This window comes from Tiliqua scincoides, chromosome 7 (genome assembly GCF_035046505.1).
Source record: "Tiliqua scincoides isolate rTilSci1 chromosome 7, rTilSci1.hap2, whole genome shotgun sequence".
NCBI classification, from domain to species: Eukaryota; Metazoa; Chordata; class Lepidosauria; order Squamata; family Scincidae; genus Tiliqua; species Tiliqua scincoides.
In genome coordinates this window covers 18,602,217-18,623,491 of record NC_089827.1, presented here as the reverse complement: position 1 = coordinate 18,623,491, position 21,275 = coordinate 18,602,217, and the positions used below count along the sequence as shown (strand labels likewise).

The 21,275-nt window shown below is 42.3% G+C and overlaps 1 protein-coding gene across 3 annotated transcripts in view; it reads right to left on the bottom strand.

Moving 5' to 3' along the window:
* The window catches only part of TMEM117 (transmembrane protein 117), a 242,335-nt gene that overhangs the window by 41,387 nt on the left and 179,673 nt on the right, over positions 1-21,275 (bottom strand). For 2 of the 3 annotated variants that reach the window (XM_066634408.1, XM_066634409.1), the window contains exon 6: positions 15,765-15,924. In XM_066634408.1, coding sequence (XP_066490505.1) covers positions 15,765-15,924 — 160 coding nt within the window. Of the gene's footprint in view, positions 1-7,139; positions 7,222-15,764; positions 15,925-21,275 lie in introns of those variants that run through there. The other variant, XM_066634410.1, reaches the window with a different exon arrangement.

The window sequence follows — 21,275 nt, the reverse complement described above, 5'->3', positions numbered from 1 at the left end:
GCTGTTTCAAGGTCTGCCCTTTGGGTTGTTTGTCATTTGAAATCATAATAACTTTGAAAGCTCAGAGCATCTGCCCCGCCTTCCCAAATGTTATATCATGATGAAGTTATATGAACAGCAACCACAGTGAGCTGGGATTGAAAAGAGTCAGTGCCCACTGCTACTGATTAATGATTGATCAAAAGCAGAGAAACCACCCACCTTTACCAACAGGAGCTCTGTCAGAGGCAGCCAAGGCAGGGACTAGCTCAAGCAGCACCATGTGAGTAGGCTGCTGGTGAACAGAAGGCACTACCTGATATGGGGGGATGATGCAATCTGCCTATAACAGGACAGGGAGCAGCTGTGGCCCATTTCCCAGCAGGGTGCTTATAGGAGCTGAAAAAATGTAAACCCAAGAGATGCCTGCCTAGTAAGAGTTTTTTTGGGGGGGGCTCCCCTCTTTCATGATCACAACTCAGTGCGGTCATTTACTGCATCTCTCCACACCCACTATGCACAACTATTCCATTGGTCAATGTAAACCGCAGAACAGCAAGAAATCTTATGGCACCTTAAAAGCTGAAAAAATTATTATAGTATAATCCAGGGGTCTCCAAACCCCGGCCCAGGGGCCAGATGCAGCACGCAGCAAGCCTCTTTCCGGCCCGCGGCAAGCCTCTTTCCGGCCCGCGGCAAGCCTCTTTCCGGCCCGCGGCCAACCTCTTGTCCCCTGAAAGCACTGGCCCACTCAACTGAACATGACCAGAACTGTGCTCTGATTGTGTCTGGAGGGTGTTCTGAGAGCCAGAGAGGTTGAATGAATGAGCCCATTCATTCATTTATTCACTCATCTAAGTTCCATCTCCAATTTATTTATTTAAATTTTATATTTAAATTTTTTTCCGGCCCTCCACACCACGCCAGATATTTGATGCGGCCCTCTGGCCAAAAAGTTCAGAGACCCCTAAGCTTTTGTGGGTTACAGATCACTTCATCAAATGCATGAAGTGTAACCTTCAGTTGGCAGGTACAGCTGAGAGAGGGGGGGAAAATGTAAACAGTGAGTTCAAATGGCCTTGAAATGCAAGATGTACCATTTGTGACAACTGCTATCACAGACTAATATAATCTCATTAGCAAAGCAGATAAGGATAAAAATGCGAAAGAAAGAAAGAAAGAAAGAAAGAAAGAAAGAAAGAAAGAAAGAAAGAAAGAAAGAAAGAAAGAAAGAAAGAAAGAAAATGCAGGTTTAATTACTGTAGTAGAGCAAAGGCTGGAAGTTTCAATTAACACAAACAAAAATGTGATAGCTATTAGGCATTGTAAGGAAGGTGTCTCAAACTACTTTTCATGGTGCCCGGTGAGTGTCAGAAATGACATCATGACATCATGAAGCAGGAAGTGACATCATTATGCAGACAGTGGCCAGAAATGAGCACTATGTTCTCACATAGAAAGCCCACTGCTTGCCCTCCCCCTGCTCGACCCCCCCACCTAGGAACACCTCCCTCCCTCCCTCCCGCCCACCCACCTAAGGGCCTTACATCTGCCCAGCCGGGCCAACACAAGCCAAGCAGTTGAAGCCGGTGCAGAGGCTTGTGTCAGCCTCCACCGGCCAACGCACCTCTGAGTGCCGGCCTGGCTTTCTCCAAGGATATGCAATTGTGCCTTATGGCACATTTGCGACCCTCCTGAGCTGGCATGAGGGACTCGTGCTGGCCCATGGGCCCCTCAGAATTGCACCCTAGAGGCCAAATCCTATCCAGTTTTCCAGTGCCAGTGCAGCTGTGCCAATGGGGTGTGCACTGCATCTTGTGGTGGGGAGGCAGTCATTATGGGAACATTCGTTCCCTTACCTTGAAGCATTGTGGCTGCACTGGAGCTGGAAAGATGGATAGGATTGACTTGAGAATGGCTCCCTCTCTTGAGAGTTTCCGGCGAGGCCTGAAGACACTGCGGTTTATACAAGCCTTCTGATTTTCTGACCTTCTTAATATTTTTTACACATCTTGTAGTTTTTTACAGGCCTGATTCCTCTGTGATTTGCTCTTTTGTGCTCTTTTTATTCTGTCTTTTAATCTGACTACTGTTTTTATGGTCTCTGTTAATGTGTTTTTAATATGTGTTTTATGTGCTATTGTGCTAATTTATGTTTTTTAAACCTGTTTTTTACATGTTGTTAGCTGCCCTAGGTCCCTTTCAGGGAGAAGGGCGGGATACAAATAAAGTTTATTATTATTATTATTATTATTATTATTAGGATTGGGCCCTAAAGCTGTAATCTTATATACTCTTATATAGGAGTAAGCTCTACTGAATTCAGTTGGGCTTACGTCTGAGCTGACATGCATGGATTGTGTTATAAGAATTATCTTGCAGCCTCATTTTTGGAAATGCAATGCTCCAAAGTTCTTTGTATGCTTGCTTTGAAGTTGTTTGTTTATGCACTCATTATGGCATGACGGCTGTATCAGCTATATTCTAAAAACAAAGTGACAATTATCCTTTATTACAGTGATATGGGACTACATTCTACATCCTAGTTAGATGGAGCCTCTAGAAATATGTAGCTGCTATTTCAAGTGCACTCTGTCAGTTGTCAAATGCCCTCATAGCCATGGATGCAGAAAGCCAAACTCCCTTAACGCTTGGCAACTGGCAATGATATACAGTGCCTTGGCCACTGGCAATGATATACAATAGAAATGGCAGAAAATAAATAGTGCTGTAGAAATGGAAGGGGATCCTCAGATCTATTACAGAACATATGGGTTGGGTTTCTAAGTACTTTTGATAACACTTGTAGCTATTTCTGAGCAGTGGCATACGAAGGTCATTTGGCATATGGGGTCCATAAATTTTTGGCACCCTCCTCATGACAAAATTATTTTCAGTAATAGTCATGATATGAAATGAATATTAATAATAATGGCCAGAGAAGAAGCACAGACAGTGAACATTTTCTTTGACTGAACTTGTATAAAAGGTTTCGCATATTTAATGAACAATAGAGATCATAACCCAAAATAAAAAGCCCACCAAGATAATAAGCAGTGAGCTTGTGGTCTATCATACATACAAAAGCAGTTTTGTTGTAATATAGAAGAAAGGCAAAACATACATACATTTATGAAGAATACATTTGGTTTTCTGAAATGCTTGCAATAAGTAAATTATTCCCAATGGTAATTCTGGTGTAATCCACTTTTTGTTACATAAAGCAGTTGTGTTTTCCTTTCCTGATTTTTTTTGTCTATAACATTTGATAGAATAGAAATATTTTAATGTCGTTTGTTTCATTGCATTCTGCTTGAAATTACACATTGTATCAAATATGATGGTATTATTCAAAAATATCAAGATTTTAAAAATTGGGAGGTGGCCTATGTCACCTCCCCCCCTGCAGCTTGGCACCCCGGGCATTCAGCCCCCCAGCTCCACCATTTGTATGCCACTGCACCTGACTCAAAAGGAGAATCTAAGATCCAACCAGCTATGACACAAATAGCAACTATAAATAATAGATTCCAGATTTGTTGCTATTTTATAGTTTGCATCTGAGCACTGGAGAAAGCCAGGAACTATGGGAAATGCAAAGATCCCAGAAAGATTTTGAATGGTGCCAAATATTCTGACATGTTGCTGAAAACTGTGAAAATGGATTTTGTGACAACATGATCTAGAGCAGGGGTGTCAGACACAAGGCCCACAGACTGGATGCAGCCACAGAAACTCTTTATCTGGGTTGTGTGATAACTGGGCTCTCCCAGCAAAGCTGAGCTGCAAAGTGATGCATTGGCAGAAAGATCACTGCTAAAAGGGTGGTGCTGGGAGAGCCCAATTATCATGTGGGCCACCCTTTCAGCAGCTCTCCTTCTGCTGAGACATTACTTTGCAGAGCACATCTCAGCTGCTGAAACTGCAAAGTTATGCCTTGGCAGAAGCAGCACTGCTAAAAGGGTGACTTGCATGATCATTGAACCTCCAATATTTTGACAACATGATCAAAATTGGTGTATTTTCTTTTGTGTCATGTGTAGCTAACGAGTACCTAAATAGAAAAAGTGCTTATTTCTGGTCATTACCTGCTTAATGGCATAACTTGTAGCCCTCAGTAGGTGTCATGAATGCTGTTTGGTCTGCTGTATGAAACGCCGTAAACTAGATCTATATGAAATGACCTGATCCAGAACCCTGATTCAGAATGTTTCAAAAGAGACATGCACAAAAGATGACAATTAATGGGGAACTACTGGTGTTGCTGGGTAGGGCTGCACAAGCATTATAGGAAGGGCAATACAATAAAATACCAGCATTGCTAGGAGGGCTGTGCTCTTGTGGCAATCCCTGGCTCAATGTAAGATACGACAGAGATTGCGCTGGTATCAGTGCAGTGACCAGATAGGATTGGGCTGTTAGTCCACCATTTTCAATCTCTACTTAACCCTAAGGCTTCCTGGGTAACCTTGGGCTAGTCACTATTGTCAACCTCACCTACCTCACAGGATTGTTGTGAGGACAAAAGGAGGGGAGGAAATCTGTACACCACACTGAGCTCCTTAGAGGAAGGGTGGTATAAAAATGTGGAAAATAAATAAATATACACAGTGACAACTGCAACTCTAGATCTTTTCATATATGAAATGTTTAATTTCTTTTGTAAATTTAATTCCTTGCACCTGCTCTATTGATCAATCAACAAACAAAAACCTCAACAGTAAAAAACAAACAAACCATAAGGACTTAAAAAAACACAAGGAGTAATCTTACAACTTGGTGAGTTTTAATTATTAGGTGTTAGAATAGCTTGTTGTCTTTGATATATGGTCTCAACAGAATGAAGAAAAACATCACCTTTACCAAACTTTTCTATGATGTAGAGCAGAAACTTCCTTTCAACTCAGAGCCCAATCCTGAGCTCGGTGCACCGGCTTACTGCCTGCATGTGCAGGACATTTATTCAGCCTCAAACTCTTAATTATAACTTTTACCTTCTCCAGTGTGACAGGTCCATTCAATATTTCTTGGTCCTGGCACTTCAATACCTTATAACAACATTTGAACCTTTGTCTTTCTTTCTTTTTTTAATACATCAGGATCTACAGACTGATAAAACTTCTATAATATGTCATGAACTCACTGATTGCCTCTAAATCATTTTCTCCTGTTTTCTTATACTAGAAAAACTGTCAGTATAATCCTTTTACTTTGCTCCACTACCAATTTATGAGCTAGTATTTTATTGGTTTTATGATTTCTCTCAACATACCTCTGTTTTGTACAACAAATGCTCTGCATCAGCAGAATCACTAAGACCTAATTTCTTCCTTTACTTCTCCATCTCTTGCAACACCTTGGGGTTTAAATCTTTCTTAGGGTGAACATGCAACTCTTTGATTCTCGGCTTTCTCGTTTCTTTCCTCTTATTCCTTCATTTAGAGAAATATATTGAGAAAGATTCTACACTAGGCTTAAAACACACCCTATAAATTCCTCTAAGATACTTCTCCAGCTATATTCAAGAAAACTTTATCATTGCAGATCTCAGTGCTGTAGAAATACCTGGATCTTTCAGCAGCATGCTCAGCCTCCGCAATTTTTCTGTACCCCATCAGCTAGTTCATTTATGGCCTAATCCTATGGGCCCACTGCACCACCAGAACGCATGTTCTGATAACACAGCATGCTTTAAAGTGGTCACAAAGTAAGCATTCTGTATAGCCAGGCTGCCACTGCACCAGTGACCTCCTGAATAGCCTTGGCCCTGGTAAGTTGGCTATGGATGAGCAAAATGGGGCAGGGAAGGGGAGGAAAAGGGTAAAGACCAGGGCAATGAGGGGTGTGTGTCAGGGCCGGCAAGGGGATAGTATCAGTGCCAGCTACTCCAGCAATATCCTATCCCTTTTCCTGACCTTGATTCACTTCCTTGGGTCCACTGAGACTTGTGCCTGCAAAATTGCTGGTGCAGGTTCAAGTAGACCCACTGGGACCACGGAGGCGTACCCCCAGGCAAGTGAACAAGTGTTGCCTTACCTGAAGGAGACTTTCAAGACTGCCCCCTCCCCAGTGCAGGATGCCGTGGCTATTCTGATGGCACCGTACCACTGTTGGGGGGGGGGTAGTTTGGATAGGCTAGGCTATGAATTTCCCATGTAATAGACTAGTACACATGTTCTGATCCTACCCATTACCTCGATTTTCTTTACCTAAAGTAAAAATATTGTTGTACTGAGAAATATATCAATCCTAGAGTAGCTTTCATTAGGGATTGACAGCCCAATCCTATCCAACTTTCCAGCACCAGTTGCAACTGCAGTGCAGCCCCGGGTAAGGGAACAAAATGTTCCCAAACCTTAAGGAGGCCTCTGTGACTGTACCCCCAACACAGGAAGCAGTGCATACCTCAAAGGCACAGCAGCATCAGCACTGGAAAATTGGATAGGATTGGGCTGTAAGCAAAATGAAGAATCCTCATTCTTAGGACAGAAAAAATCCCCAAATGTCTTTCAGATGGAAATCCTCAATATCACAGGTAAATATTCTAGGTAGCACACCACTTGATGGTCAACTAGAACCTTCTCTAATATAAATTCAACACACTGCTCAAGTTTCCACCTATTAAAATTTGCCTTTCTGCAAAACCTTCCAATAATTCAAAGATCTTACAGAACAAATTTTGCCTTTTGGAGGGAGCATAGAGATTGAGTATTGTTAATTTCTGTAAATCCAGCTCTCCTTTTAGCATCACATATTGCCCCATTAGCTCTATTTTCTGATCAGTCAGTTCATAACATATACGAGATGGGCAGTGCAATCCGAACGCTGCTCTGAGCCAGCACAAGTCTTTTGTACCAGATCCCGCATGTTGTGAGCATGCTGTAAAGCACTTTGCGGTTACTCAGGAGCAGGCTGGGCCAGGGTGAGTTTGTGCCGGCCCAGACAGGCTGGCACAGGGGGTGGGAGAGGGTGGAGGGAGGGAGGAACTGAGGCTGAGAGGGGGCGTTTCAGGGCAGGGGGAGGGTGACTCGGGGGGAGGAATGGGCCCAGGACGGGCATGTAGGACAGAGTCCAAGCCCTGTCTCCGACCCAAGCAACATTACTTGGGCCACTTGGATTTTCACCCATAAAATCAGCCTACCTGTTCCAGCATGTTAGGATTGTGCCCTGAATGTAAATTGCCACTCCATACTTTTTGTTTTTTGGTCACATGCCACATAGACCGTCCCTAGTGATAATCTCCTAAAATAAAACACATATTGAGGTTCAACATGGATTTCTTGTAGTGTAACTACCCCATCTTCTTCTTTTCCAGGGCTAATTTTTTCTCTTCTATTTCTCCTCTTGAATATTTCCCTTCCTCTAGTCTACACTCTTCTTTCTCACTTTTCTAAAACTCATTCTATCTTCTTCTCACACCTATCTCCTATAATACAAGTTGTTATGGTAATACATTTATTCATTAAATTAACTGGAATCAATTGATTAATATCAATCAATTACTGCTGTCAAGAGTACAATGACATTGAAGAGTTATATCTCAGTTAATTGGAGAGAGGCAAATTAAAAGAGCTTATTAAATAGGATATTTGAAAGAGTTAGTGAAATGACAGATTACCATTTCCCAATACAATCTAATTCTAAAGATATGCAAGAACCAAATTAAAATGCATAACCTCGGTTACCATTACAAATGCGTTACTACAAATACAGGAACTGCAAAGGCTGCAATTTTACAACACCCATCTGAGCATAAGTCCCACTGAACTCACTGGTGCTTGTCAGTAGACATACACAACAGAGTGCTGTAAGATACTAATTCATATTGAATCAATTCATATTCCTCTTGCGATAAAATTTGATGCAGTAAAACCAATCGGTCCCTTGATCAGTTAGCCAATTGATAAGACAATTCCTGATGTCAGTATACTGATAACCGTTTGACTGATAACATACATAGCCCTTTAAATCTATCTAAACATGACTTTGGGCCCAATACTATTCAACTTTCCAGTGCCGATACAGCTGTTATGCAGCCCCAAGGTAAGGGAACAAATGTCCCTTACCTTGAGGAGGCCTCCATGACTGCCCCCACCAGCACAGGATGCAGCAGATGCCCCAGTGGCATGGCTGTATCAGTGCTGGAAAGTTGGATAGAATTGGGCCCTTTGTGTTACCAGAACTAGGGGACATCTACTAAAATTGAGTGTTGGGAGAGTTAGAATAGACAAAAGAAAATATTACTTTACCCAGTGTGTAATTAATCTATGTAATTCCACAGGATGTGGTTAGGGAACCTGGCCTAGATGGTTTTAAACAGGGATTGGACAGATTTATGGAGGAAAAGTCCACCATAGGTTACAAACCATAATGGGCGTATGCAACCACTGATCATGGCAGATAGAGGCCATGGTTGACAGCTTCCTCTCCCACCAAGCTGACTCCTGTCTCTACCCTGCATGATATATTTGTTCTTGAACTGCTTCGTATTGTTTAAGATACCCTGAACCTTGCAAACACTTGAATGTAGTGTGCTTCTCTGGTGCATAAGCTCTGAGGACTTGAGCAATAATGAATTATTTTCCCAAAAGATAACTTTAGTTATATCTCCCGCTGATGTGCTATTACAGGAAGGTCAGACATGTCACAGTTCCTGATTAATAGAACTGACTCACAAAAACATTACAGAGTTTAGACTCAATTACAATATAGGTCATAAATCTCTGACTTTTCTTTTGGTGTAGAATCACAAATAGTATGAATTTGGGTCCAAAATGACCAATCGATAGACAGTATTGAGCAAATCTATATATTGTTCTTTTGCATACAAATATTTATCAGAGCCTTTTTCTGTAGCACTGCAGTTACTTTCATTGACAGTTATTTCCAATACAATATTTACAAAGCTGGGTAGATTCCCCCCTTCTTCATTCAATATGGTGGACTCTGCCTGATTTTTAAATACTTCTAGTCTGCTTTGACATATTTAAGTATGTATGCACTACCTACACAGCTCTGCTGGAAGGGGGAGTTACACATCATTTTGGGGGGGGGGATTATGAATGATGGAAGGGTAAAGTGCACAGTCTTGATGGATGCCGCTAATCATAAAGCCTTGGTAGGGAAGGTCAAGGTGCATAAGAAAGTTGATGGATAAGTTAAAGTTCTGGAAAACGCAAACCTGATTGATAGGAGGTCAACAATTAACCTTGGTTCCCTGCACCTAATTAATTAAATCCAGATGGGGAAAGTCAGAGAAGTTTGATGAGGAAGGTCAGACAGAGTAATGTGTAAGTCAAGAGAGGTCAAAGTAGCAAGCAGTACACATGGAGGAAGTCATGGGGCCACCACCGAAGCAGTGAGTGGACAGGTGAGTAGTAGAACAGTCTACAGAGTCACGTGGAAAGGAATTTCAGAAACATGGCTTTTCCAAGAAGTGGCTGAGCATCACATCTCATGTTTCTTCTTGTTATACACACATAAGGGCAGGGTTGGCCTTAAGCCAATTTGCCCGAATTGGGCCCCATGCTTTGAGGGGGCTTCCGCCGGCACAGCAAGAGGATCACCTGCTGCCACAGCCATGATCTCAGCATTGTCAAGGGCAGCTGGGTGAGTCCATAATGGTTTCCTTACTGTGTTATGTACAACTGAATATCACACAACTGAGTGTGTTTTCAATATACATAGCATTCTGGCAGTATTCCCTATTCCCGGGACCAGTGATGAGCAGACTGTACACATGTCAGTTTCTCTTTATTCTGGAAGGGATATCAGCCATTTGGAATTCCAAAAGCAGGCAACAAGACCATTTCTTTTCCAACACAATCACAATTTCTCATTGCAAAACCCCTGATTTTAATTGTGATCCATTGGAGTCTGTTGTGCTGTATTGTTTTAATTGTTTTTATGTTTTAGTGTTGTTTTCTCAATAATTGTACTGGTGTTTTATTTTGTAAGCCGCCCTGAGTGTGGTAGAAAGGTGGGGTTTAAATTATTTAAACAGCCTACTGTAGAGTCAGGGTTGCCTGAAGCATCATTTGAAACCAGCGGACTAGGATAGGATACTTAGCCACATTTGTGTTCTTGTCCAGCCGTGTCCACCATGTGGTTAAGTCAAGTGATGATGATTTATGGCTCACTGAAATGCAATCAATTCACTTGGATCCAAGTCTTTCCTCATCAGCAGGCTGTGGATTGGGTCTTTTTAAAATTATGGTAGATATAGTCAGAATTTAGCTGGATAAGAATAAGCAAGCAGATCACAAACAACATCACTATTTCATTGTAGATGAGAGAAAGATCAAGATGTTAAGGCATTCAGGTCTACAGAGCTTGCGTCCTGAGTACACTTCTGTACTGCAGCGAGTCATGGACTCTTCGCTCACAACAGGAGAGGAAACTGAACGCTTTCCACATGCGCTGCCTCCGACGCATTCTTGGCATCACCTGGCAGGACAAAGTTCCAAACAACACAGTCCTGGAACGTGCTGGAATCCCTAGCATGTATGCACTGCTGAAACAGAGACGCCTGCGTTGGCTCGGTCATGTCGTGAGAATGGATGATGGCCGGATCCCAAAGGATCTCCTCTATGGAGAACTCGTGCAAGGAAAGTGCCCTACAGGTAGACCACAGCTGCGATACAAGGACATCTGCAAGAGGGATCTGAAGGCCTTAGGAGTGGACCTCAACAAGTGGGAAACCCTGGCCTCTGAGCGGCCCGCTCGGAGGCAGGCTGTGCAGCATGGCCTTTCCCAGTCTGAAGAGACACTTGGCCAACAGTCTGAGGCTAAGAGGCAAAGAAGGAAGGCCCATAGCCAGGGAGACAGACCAGGGACAGACTGCACTTGCTCCCGTTGTGGAAGGGATTGTCACTCCCGAATTGGCCTTTTCAGCCACACTAGACGCTGTTCCAGAACCACCTTTCAGAGCGCGATACCAGAGTCTTTCGAGACTGAAGTTTGCCAACATGAAGATGGCATAGACACAGTACATCAACAGTACACCAGGGGTACTGGCAGTACCCGTACACAACCTGCAGTATGGGTACCACCAGTGGTACTTGAGGTGATGTCTGGTGGTACTCGTGGGACCCTTGGACATCTGCCACCTGGCAGTGAGACCAGGAACATGATACAACAAACAGTGGCAGGTGGGTTGACTTAGTTTGCAGAGCTCCAAAGCATGCTTTTCCGTGCTTGAAAAAGTCCTCCCCTCCACCTTAAGCCTCTTATTGGTGTTTGTCACGTCCCATCTGGCCTCCCAACAGAGAAGTAAATGATGTCATTGTCTGTTACTGCCAGCGGTACCAGTTACTGCCAGGTGAACCATGTGCAGTGGTACAGCAGAGGACAACCCTTGAGAAACACTGGAATAGACATATGTCTCTAAAATTCATATGGAATTGTGCTTCCAATTTGCATGCTTATGAATTTGCATGTTTAATCTTTTATTTTAAAAAGTGAATTTAGATCCTCTTAAACACTGAAATTCTGTCCAAACCCAATTACATATTAACCAAATCCCTTCAGTATTTCTGTCTGCTTCATAGTTACTTCTCTCTAAGGTCACTAATGATTTTCCTATAATCAGTCCAAGAGAGTTTCCTCTGAATGCTATGGCTAGGATTGACTGTCCTGAAACCTTAGATAGCCAACCCTCATTCTTCCTCCTCAGTTTTGTCTTCTCATTTTGTTTGTTCTCAGTTACTTCCCCTCTGATTGTCCCTCCTTTTTTTGTTGTTGATGATAACTCTTACAACTGACAAAGAGATGTTGCCACTTTAATCCTCTTACCGATTCAGCTTCTAGACATGCAACAAGACTACAAGTTCCATCAATTTCAAGAAAGTATACGTATACCCGAGGTCACTATCTACATCTCAATCAGATGTTCATTCAGATTCCTTAGCTCTGTGTTTTTGGCAGTTCTGCCCGTCTTTCTGCCTGTCAGCTCAAGCTCTCTATGGGTTCTGCACACACAAATTGTAGAAGTTTATTTGCTGCTACATTGGTCTGTCTGACACAAAACTGAGGAAGAGGAATGGTCTCCAAGAGCTGTAAAGTGAGCACTCCACAAAATACTTAAACCATCATATCTGCACTTAAACTAGCTTCATCTCTTTGTGGTCAATGATTCTGGTGAACTACGAGTAAAAAGATGAGTAATTTTTATGTATAGTAAAAAGGTAAGTACAGCAACAGAAGTCTGTCACAAACCACACATACACATAGGAGCTTGGGAGCCATTTCAATGTGCTGTGATCCCATGACTCAAGGAAGTAGTGTAAGTATCACAACCATATGGACCAGAGGGACCTGATTGGCTGGGAAAGATCATGACTGACTTCACCCATTTGGTATTACACTATGAGAAAATAGCTCCCTTGTCACAAGTTGAAAACAGCAGCCCATTCTGCAAGCTCCAGTCAGTTCTGTATTTAGTTCAGAAGTGATAGACCAGGGGTGTCAAACATAAGGCCCAGGGGCCGGAAGTGGCCCCCGGAAGCTTTTTATCTGGCCCTCAGGTGTTTTTATCTGCTGAGGTGTTACAGCTGAAATAGCAGCCCACATGAAAATTGGGCTTTCCCAAATCTTGAAATATGATCAAGATTTGTGTACTTTCTCTTCTGTCATTTGCAGTTAATGAGTTTCTATATGAGAACAGGGTCTGATTTCTGGCCATTAGCTGTTTAATGATGTCACTTTCTGCTTAATGACATCACTTTCAGCCCTCAGCTGGAGCCCTGAATGCTAACTTCATCCCTCTGTATGAAATGACACCTCTGTGATAGACTGAATACTGGCATTGAATAAAGATCCAATTCTAACCATTTTAAGATTCACACATTTGGGCATCCATGTAGTTATTTCTTTTTCCTTCAATGTAGAGAATAACTTTTGCAGACTCAATTATTATTTTGCTATTGCTGAAGTTAGTTGCACATATAAGTTAGCATCAGAATGAAATGGACAGAGAGGAAATAGAATGAGAATTTTTCTGTGCCTGCAATTAATGCTAGATAAGCCTCCTGTGGAAGCTAACGTACTCAAATCTCAGTATCACCAAAGAGCATTTATATGGGCATTTGGGGTACAAACATGCCTGCTGTCCCCAATTTAGCTAGAAGACCCTGGTTGCAATTTTTTTAAATGTCTAATTTAGCACCAATCTGAGTCAGCCTGACTTTACAGCAATGGCAATTCACTGAGGCCAGAACCACCTTGTAAATAAGATGAGTCATCTCAGTTGTGCATCCTGGATAAATATCTTTAAATAAATAACAACTTCGCTGCGCAAACATCATTCAAAAATGCAATTAAACTTAAGACTTACTCTGTGCAGTAAAATATGAAAGAGCACCGAAGCCAAGGATTTTCAAATGAAGTTTCCCTCTTAGCTCAATACCCTCAAGGTCATACTGCGGTGACTTCATTTTTCTTAGTCAAAAGAATGATTTAGTAATAATGGTGGTAGCGGACAGTACCATTCTGAGCCTTCTGTATATAATGATATTCAGCGTTGCATAGGATAATGTATGGGTTATTCTTATTCATGTTTTTCACTGCAGCCACCCAAAGTGGATTCATTTATTAGAAAGACCTTTGCATCTTATTAAATACAATGAAAAGAAGGAAACAGCAAGAAGCACAAGAAGAAAGCAGCACAAGGTTTATAAAGTGATCTTCACACATCAGATTTTTGGGTCATTAAAGAAAAGTTCAGATAAACTCTTCAGACAGGGAGTGGCGTCACTAGGGTTTACATTGCCCTGTGAGGGAGGCCAGTGTGTTATCTCCATGATGGACCTCCTCCTGTGCAGTGAGCAGGGCAAAAGCAGCAGTGGGTGTGGTGATGTACCATTGCCCTGTCACCACTGGTTTTTTGGCTATAACTTTTGATAGACTAGAGATATCTCAACACAGTTTCTTTCATTGCATACTGCACGAAATTACGCATTGATTGATATATAACATGATGGTATTATTCAAAAATGCCAAGATTTTTAAAATTTTGGCCAGTTACCGCCCCATGCACGTCACCTGGTGCGGCCCGCACCCTCCCCACACCCCTCTAGCAATGCCACTGCAGACAGGTTTCTACCTGCTGCAAGCAACAGCTTATGTCACATATTGGTTGGCAACCTTCAGTCTCGAAAGACTAAGCCTACAGCACCAAGTATTCCCAGGCGGTCTCCCATCCAAGTACTAACCAGACGTGACCCTGCTTAGCTTCCGAGATTGGGCATGTGCAGGGTAACAGTTTATTGCTCCTTCATGTTCAATACAGCCGCATTGTCCTGGGACACCGAGAATAACAGGACTGAAAGGGATTCAAAGGCCTGTCAGTCCAACCCTTGGAATCATCTCTACAGCTGTCCTCCATGGACCAAGCTACTCAATCCAATGCAACCAGCAGGACCCGACTTACTGCAGGAAGATGCTGAGACGCAATGCAAATCTTCAACCATGAAAGAACTTACAGCATGTGCAAAGGATACTTTCCCCCTAAACATTCCATTTTGTGTCTGCAAGAAATGATCCCAACAGACCACATGGCTGATTCACACACACACACACACACACACACACACACACACACAGAGAGAGAGAGAGAGAGAGAGAGAGAGAGAGAGAGAGAGAGAGAGAGAGAGAGAGACCAGTGGCATAGCTAAGGCAGTGCAGTGGGTAGCAATTGCAGCAGGTAACAAGCTTTAGGGGGACAACAAGCTGAGCTTGTTGAATATGTATAAATAATACCATCATGGTATATATCATTGGAAAGGTAATTTAATGCAGAATGTAGTGAAACAAACTGCATTGGAATATCTGTATTCTATCAAAAGTTATGACCAATTAACCAGAAAATGAAAACACAACTGCCTTACGGAAAATAAAGTAGATTTCCTTAACTCAAAACTGACCTATGAGACTGATTGTTCTGAAAGTCAATTAGGTATTATTATGATACAGAATGGAACTAATAAGGTGTTAATAAGAGTCAGATCTCATGAGTCAGGAGGCTGGTCCCCCCCCCCCATTCTGTAAACCTTGTTTCATGATGTTATTTCATAAATGGATGCTAGGCATTGCAAAATACTGTCCTCGGTGGTAGTTTTAGGGGGGTGTGAGGGGGTGCGGGCTGCACCGGGTGATGTGCAGAGGGGGAATGACACCACCACTGGCCCATATTGTTAAAACTGAGGTTTTTAGGAATAATACCATCATGTTATACGTTTGATACATAATTTACAGAAGAACGCAATGAAATAAACCCTGTTGAAATAACTATTCTATCAAAAGTTATAGCCAAAAATGTGAGAAGAGGCAGGGCAATGATGCATTGCCATGCCCACTGCCCAGGGTGTTCCCATGCCCATGCATGGGTGTTCCATGCATGGGAGGAGGTCCATCATGTGGGTGATGCGTGGCCTTCAGTACCAGGTGATATAATCCCTAGTGACACCATTGTCTGCCCTATTCTTTCTCCCACCCCATTTCCCTTGATAGGTGGCAACCTCCATTTGGAAAGTCACCAAACTCTTACGTACATAGTAAAATAAAGCTGAGCAGTGTTTCTGAAGCTAAATAAATAGATAAAAATGAAGGCCAACTGGCTTCCTAACAGTTCCCTGAGAGGACTGATGTCATTGAAGTCTATTAATAGTGATTGCGAAACAAACATTTATTTGACTTTATAAAGTCTTGGCTGAACAAGCATATGCTGCAGCGGAAGTCTAGACAGAAAGCCACTTCAGCACTCTGAAAGACATATGGGGACAATGTACCTGCATGACAATAAGAAGGTCAAACACCAAGATGAAGGAAGCCAAAAAGGCTCTGGAAACCTCATCACTCGGCAGAAATCCACGATTCAGCTTGTCCCAGCTGATCCAATCAGTTGTGATGACAAGCACAACCACTGAGGTCAACGTAAACAGAACGGTCCTGGAGAAAGCAGAAACAGACCAAACAATGGAGGGAAATTAGGTCACTTTTTTTTTAACCCTTTAAATCAGTGATTTTCAGTGTTATTCATCTCATGGCACACTGAAAAGGCGCTAAAATTGTCAAGTCACACCATTACTTTTTTGACAATTGACAAGGCACACCATGCTGCCAGTGGGGGGTTCACAGCCCCCAAATGCCCTACTAATAAATGACCCACCTCCAAACTCCCGGGGCACATCTGCGGACCATTTACAGCACACCAATGTGCTGCGGCACGCTGGTTGAAAATTTCTACTATAAATGATTTCAGAATGATAACCTTTTCTTTCATAGACTTGCACCCCAATTCATTTTTCATTACTTGTGCTCTTTTCATTATTAATGCCCCAATCCTATCCCCAGTGCAAATGCAGCCATGGCATGGGGGCATGGATTCAGAGGCCTCCTCGAGGTAAAGGAACATTTGTATACATATTGTCAAGTGTGAGGTCAATCTGTGAGCAGAAACAGGTTTTCACTCACAGATGACACTTTGAGGTCTGCCTCAGCAAGCAACAGATGCCTGGTGAGCAGGGAAACTCCATTTCCAGCTCTCAGGGAATGGACAGAAAATTACCTCTTTGGGGAAATGAGACCCCATTTCCTTATGAGATGACAGCACCAAGTGTTTGCTTAGCAGTGGAACTTCTCTGTGCAAAACAGCATTAGTGTAGATAAAGTATATGTGACAGAGAAAAATCAGAGGCAAAAAAAGCAAATATAACAGGATAGTATTAAAGGTGCTTCACATCTGAAAGAATTTTGAGTATCAGTGAAGACATGAGAATGACACTTTCCAGGAATATATTCCTCCTTATTCAATGTTATCATGAAAATTAACAAACAATGACATTTGTACTTACTGCTGTATGTTTAAGTTTTGGAGATCAGTGGGAAACATTTTTCATATTAATTTTTTTAAAAATTTCTAAAGTTAAAATGATGAAGAGGTCTGAGCTGTAACAGTGAACAGACTAGAAATCACAGGTTCATGTTTAGCCTCCCACACCTCTTCATAATCCAGTGTAGGTATACACAAGGAGAGGCAAGATCATGACAATAAGCCTTGTCTCCTTCTGTGTACATACAGCTGTGTACATACAGCTGGACTTTCCACAAGGCCCAACTATATGCCTTCATAACGAACATAGCCATTATCGTCAATGGGGCTTGCTCCCAGGTAAGCGTGGATAGGATTGCAGCCTACGCTTGAAAACTATTCACTGTGATGGCATGAAATTGGGCCTTGTGGAATTGGTTTCTTCCCTGTAACAACACTTAAAATGACATGAGTGCACAAACCCTCCTCTGCTTAATGTGGGCGGCTATGCTCGTGACCCAAGAGTCCCTACCCCAGCCAAGTACTCATCAAACCGAAGCAAATTACTTGACTACAGAGACTAAAACCAATATGACGTTGCTTTCTTCCCAATATTAATGAAATATAAACCTATTCATTTAAAAAACATGTACTTACAGTAAGACATCCTAATAAATGGGACCTATAGTTATTTGAGAAGCATAATTCAGGCAATTCATATCATTTTGCCACACAACCATTAAATTGCTTGCTCTGGGCTGTCTCTCCATATTAACTATGAATTGCTCTTCCAAGTGCACTTTAGAAATGTTTCAGACAGTGGAACAGAAAACAATAATTCTGGATGTCAACGCACATGTGTTATTACAGGGTAGATAAATGTGTGGGCATATGCATAAATAGCAAGTAAGCAAGTCAATATTTGTTCTGCTTTCCAATTGCATTTTTTTCCAAGACATTTCCCCCTCATTTATTTCCTTTGCAAAGGGAAAAGAAAGAAAATACCAAGAACGCCTCTTTTAGTGTTCACAAAGATGACCAGTACTCAATGTGCTTATAAATCAATGAATCTGCAAAAGTGCAGATGCTAACAAAGGCTAAATGAAACAAACAACAAACTTGTGTGTAGCTAGAGAAAACTTTTCCATTGTACTCAGGACTCAAACAGAAAATACTATAAATCAGAATAATGCTAAATGATAAGCGTCATCGGGTTCATAGGATATACTTGGTTCATACATATTTTTTGGAAACATGTGGCTCTTGGATCAGCTGAGTCGCCAAGTGCTGCATTCTGTGGGGTCAGCTCATGCCTTTGGTTTGGAATGTTTTGCAGCAGGATACCCTGCCCCAGAATGACCTGTATGATTGGTTTGGCTTTGAGACATCATGCTGGTAGGGATCTTGCACTCTTTCAGGAATGGAGCCAAGAAGTTTGGATCATATGGTTTGATCTCATGCAGCATAGGGTCTGGATACAGTGGCATCGCTAGGGGGGTTGGGGGGTACGGGCTGCACAGGGTGACACACATGGGCTGCACAGGGTGACACACACTACTGGTCAAAATTTTTCAAATCTTGCTGTTTTCAAATAATGCCATCATGTTATATATCCAACAATGCACAGTTTCATGCAGAATGCAATAAAACAAACTGTACTGAAATATCTCTATTCTATCAAAGTTAAAGCCAAAAAAACAGCGGGGGTGTTGGTGCATCACCATTCCCACTGTCTGGGTTGTTGCCCCACTGACTGCACGGGAGAAGGTCCATCATATGGGTGATGAGCGGGCTTCCTGCACCGGGTGACACAAACCCTCATGATGCCACTGTCTGGAGGGCTATTAGTGAGGCTGGATATGGTGGACAGGAGAAAAGTAATCCAAGACCTGGGGAGAGTTGCAGTTGAGTCAGGTAGGGTGGCTGTTGCCTATTCTGCCATTTTATATTTGGACTCCAAGTTGTTTTGGAGGGATGGGGTCCATTTGTCTACAGTGGGTACTGCCACTTATTTAAGGGACCTGTAATAAGGCATTTGTGAGCTTTCGATGGATTGTGGGGTGGGGAATGCAACTTCAGGCTAGCTTCTCATGTGGCAGGTATATGCAAGATAGGCAGCAAGATTATGAGATTTTGGTGTGTGCTCTCAGGTAAGCAAGAGTCAGTGAAGGAGCTAGTACTGATCTCCAGAGGCTGCCTGGCTCAGGGATGCTGGCTTATAACCCCTTGGTATTCCCCAGCACCTGGGCTTGGATTGTAAAGAAGGCCTCAAAGAATTTCTGGCTTGAAGGAGACAGTGCAATTCAGCTGCCTCAAGCCCTTGGGGGCTGACATTGAAAAACAGGGATTGTCAACAAATGGTTCCCAGGTGTTGAGTCAGGCAGCAACGCTCAAAGCAGGAATTGACAATTACTTGTGGTGTCCTCCATGGTAGGTGCCCACACTAAAGGGGGAAGAGTATTTGGGAGATAGAACCCACTGGAAGGTTTTTGCCAGTACCTTGTAGATTGGCACTGATTGAATAAATGTGACCCAATTATAATCCATAACTCCATCTCGTTTGTTTATGCAGTGTGTGTGTTACCAGGGCAATGCATAAGACATTATTATACAAAGATAATCATGTTCATTTTTTTTTTCATTTTGTGTTAGAGTAACACACCAAACCACAACAAAAATGGCTTCAGGCGATAAACAAAGGTGACCTTCTAGCACATCCCCATGAATTAATCCAAGTTGGTTAACCAGTCAATTAAATTCATTAAAGTGTGCAATCCTAAAATTAATAGATCACATTAATGAGTCTCTTTGAAAGAAAAATTATTCACTGAGGTTGAACACAATATTTATGTAGTATGTAGCAATTACTTATAATGGTCCATCTTTCATAACCATGCCAAAAAACATCTAGAACTGCGAAAAGAAAGATAGGTAAGGTCAAGTTTGATGTTGCTGTTCTTGATATTCAGAACATGTTTTTCAAACCTGTAAAAGAGGTCTCATCTCTCATTTTAAAAGTGGAGAAGTGACTTTTAATTAATGGTGTAAACATACGTATGTAGTTGTGAGCCTGCTGTGGATCCGCACACAGTCCTTCCTGGGCAAATGAATAAGCTTTCTTAGAGAACTGAGCTCTTGCTGCTAGCAGAGGTTGGCTGTGCACAGTCCTGATTCACCAGCACTTTCCCCCTCCCCTTCCCCAACTGGTTCTGCAAAGTTCTGGGTGCTTTTATTTAGCAGGGGGAGAGTATTTTATTTAGCAGTTCTTTTATTTAGCAGGGGGAGAGTAACTGGCCCACCTCACCCCCAGCAGTGTCTTTTCTAGTGGCTGCCTGCTGGTGTTCTTTTGCATCTTTTTAGACTGTGAGCCCTTTTGGGACAGGGAGCCATTAGATATTTGATTTTCTCTGTAAACCGCTTTGTGAACTTTTTGTTGAAAAGTGGTATAGAAATACTGTTATTGTTGTTGTTGTTGTTGTTGTTGTTGTATCAACGTGCTGACTCTTGTAACAAGTGCAAAGCCACTTTCCTCTTTCATGCTCACAGTAGTGCTTCAAGAGGGGAAAAACTGGCTTAATGTTTTGTTTCATTTTAGATTATCAAATAAAGGGAATCCCAGACACTTGAAATATTATTTTAAAAGTCTGCCAGGATTCATGCAGAATTTAGAGCCAAGTAGGTGAGTCATTGTAGCAATGGCTCCAAAATTGTACACTGTGTCGACCTCAGGTGTGCCATGGAATGTTTCCACTGGCTTCTTCTTCCTGGCTCTCTTGAGCGCTGCCATCTTGGATCGTGCAAATCTTGCAAGAATTGTGTGAGACCTTGCACAATCATGCTGGTGCCCACCCTCCTGGTCCAACAGGCCAGCGCCCAAGAAAGCCAAGATGAAGAGGCTGCCATGAAAGAAGGGTGCTGTGACCATTGTAAGACTGGGAACCACTGCATCGCAGGATTGAAGACAGGAGAAGACGTATTTGCTCTCCACCAGAAAATTCTCTTACAGACACAGCTGTCTGACCAAACATTGATTTTACTGTTCTATAAGAACATTTAACACACAGGTGAAAGCTAGTTCCATTAAAATTGATTCCACTTATTTCAAAGCAAGTGTTTAAATAGGGTTAGGAGTGGGGTACAGGTTCACAAGCTGTATCCTAAGGAAGTTAGTAATGACTAAGCACCACTGAAATCAGTGACTCAAGTTGCTTACATCCCATTAGTTTCAATAGGACTTACAGCAGAATTAAGAACGTAAGAAGAGCCTTGCTGGATCAGGAAAAGGACTCATCAGGTCCACCTTCCTATATCTCCCAGTGGCTCACCAGAGGCACTCAAGACAACATGGTATCTGTATCTCGTTGCCTCTCTCTTGCATCTGGCATTCAGATATAGGCTACTTCTAAAAGCCAAAGGTTGCATCTAGCCATCATGGCTTGTAACCTATGCACAAAAACTGGAAGTGAGTGCTGATCCCCCAATGGAGCAA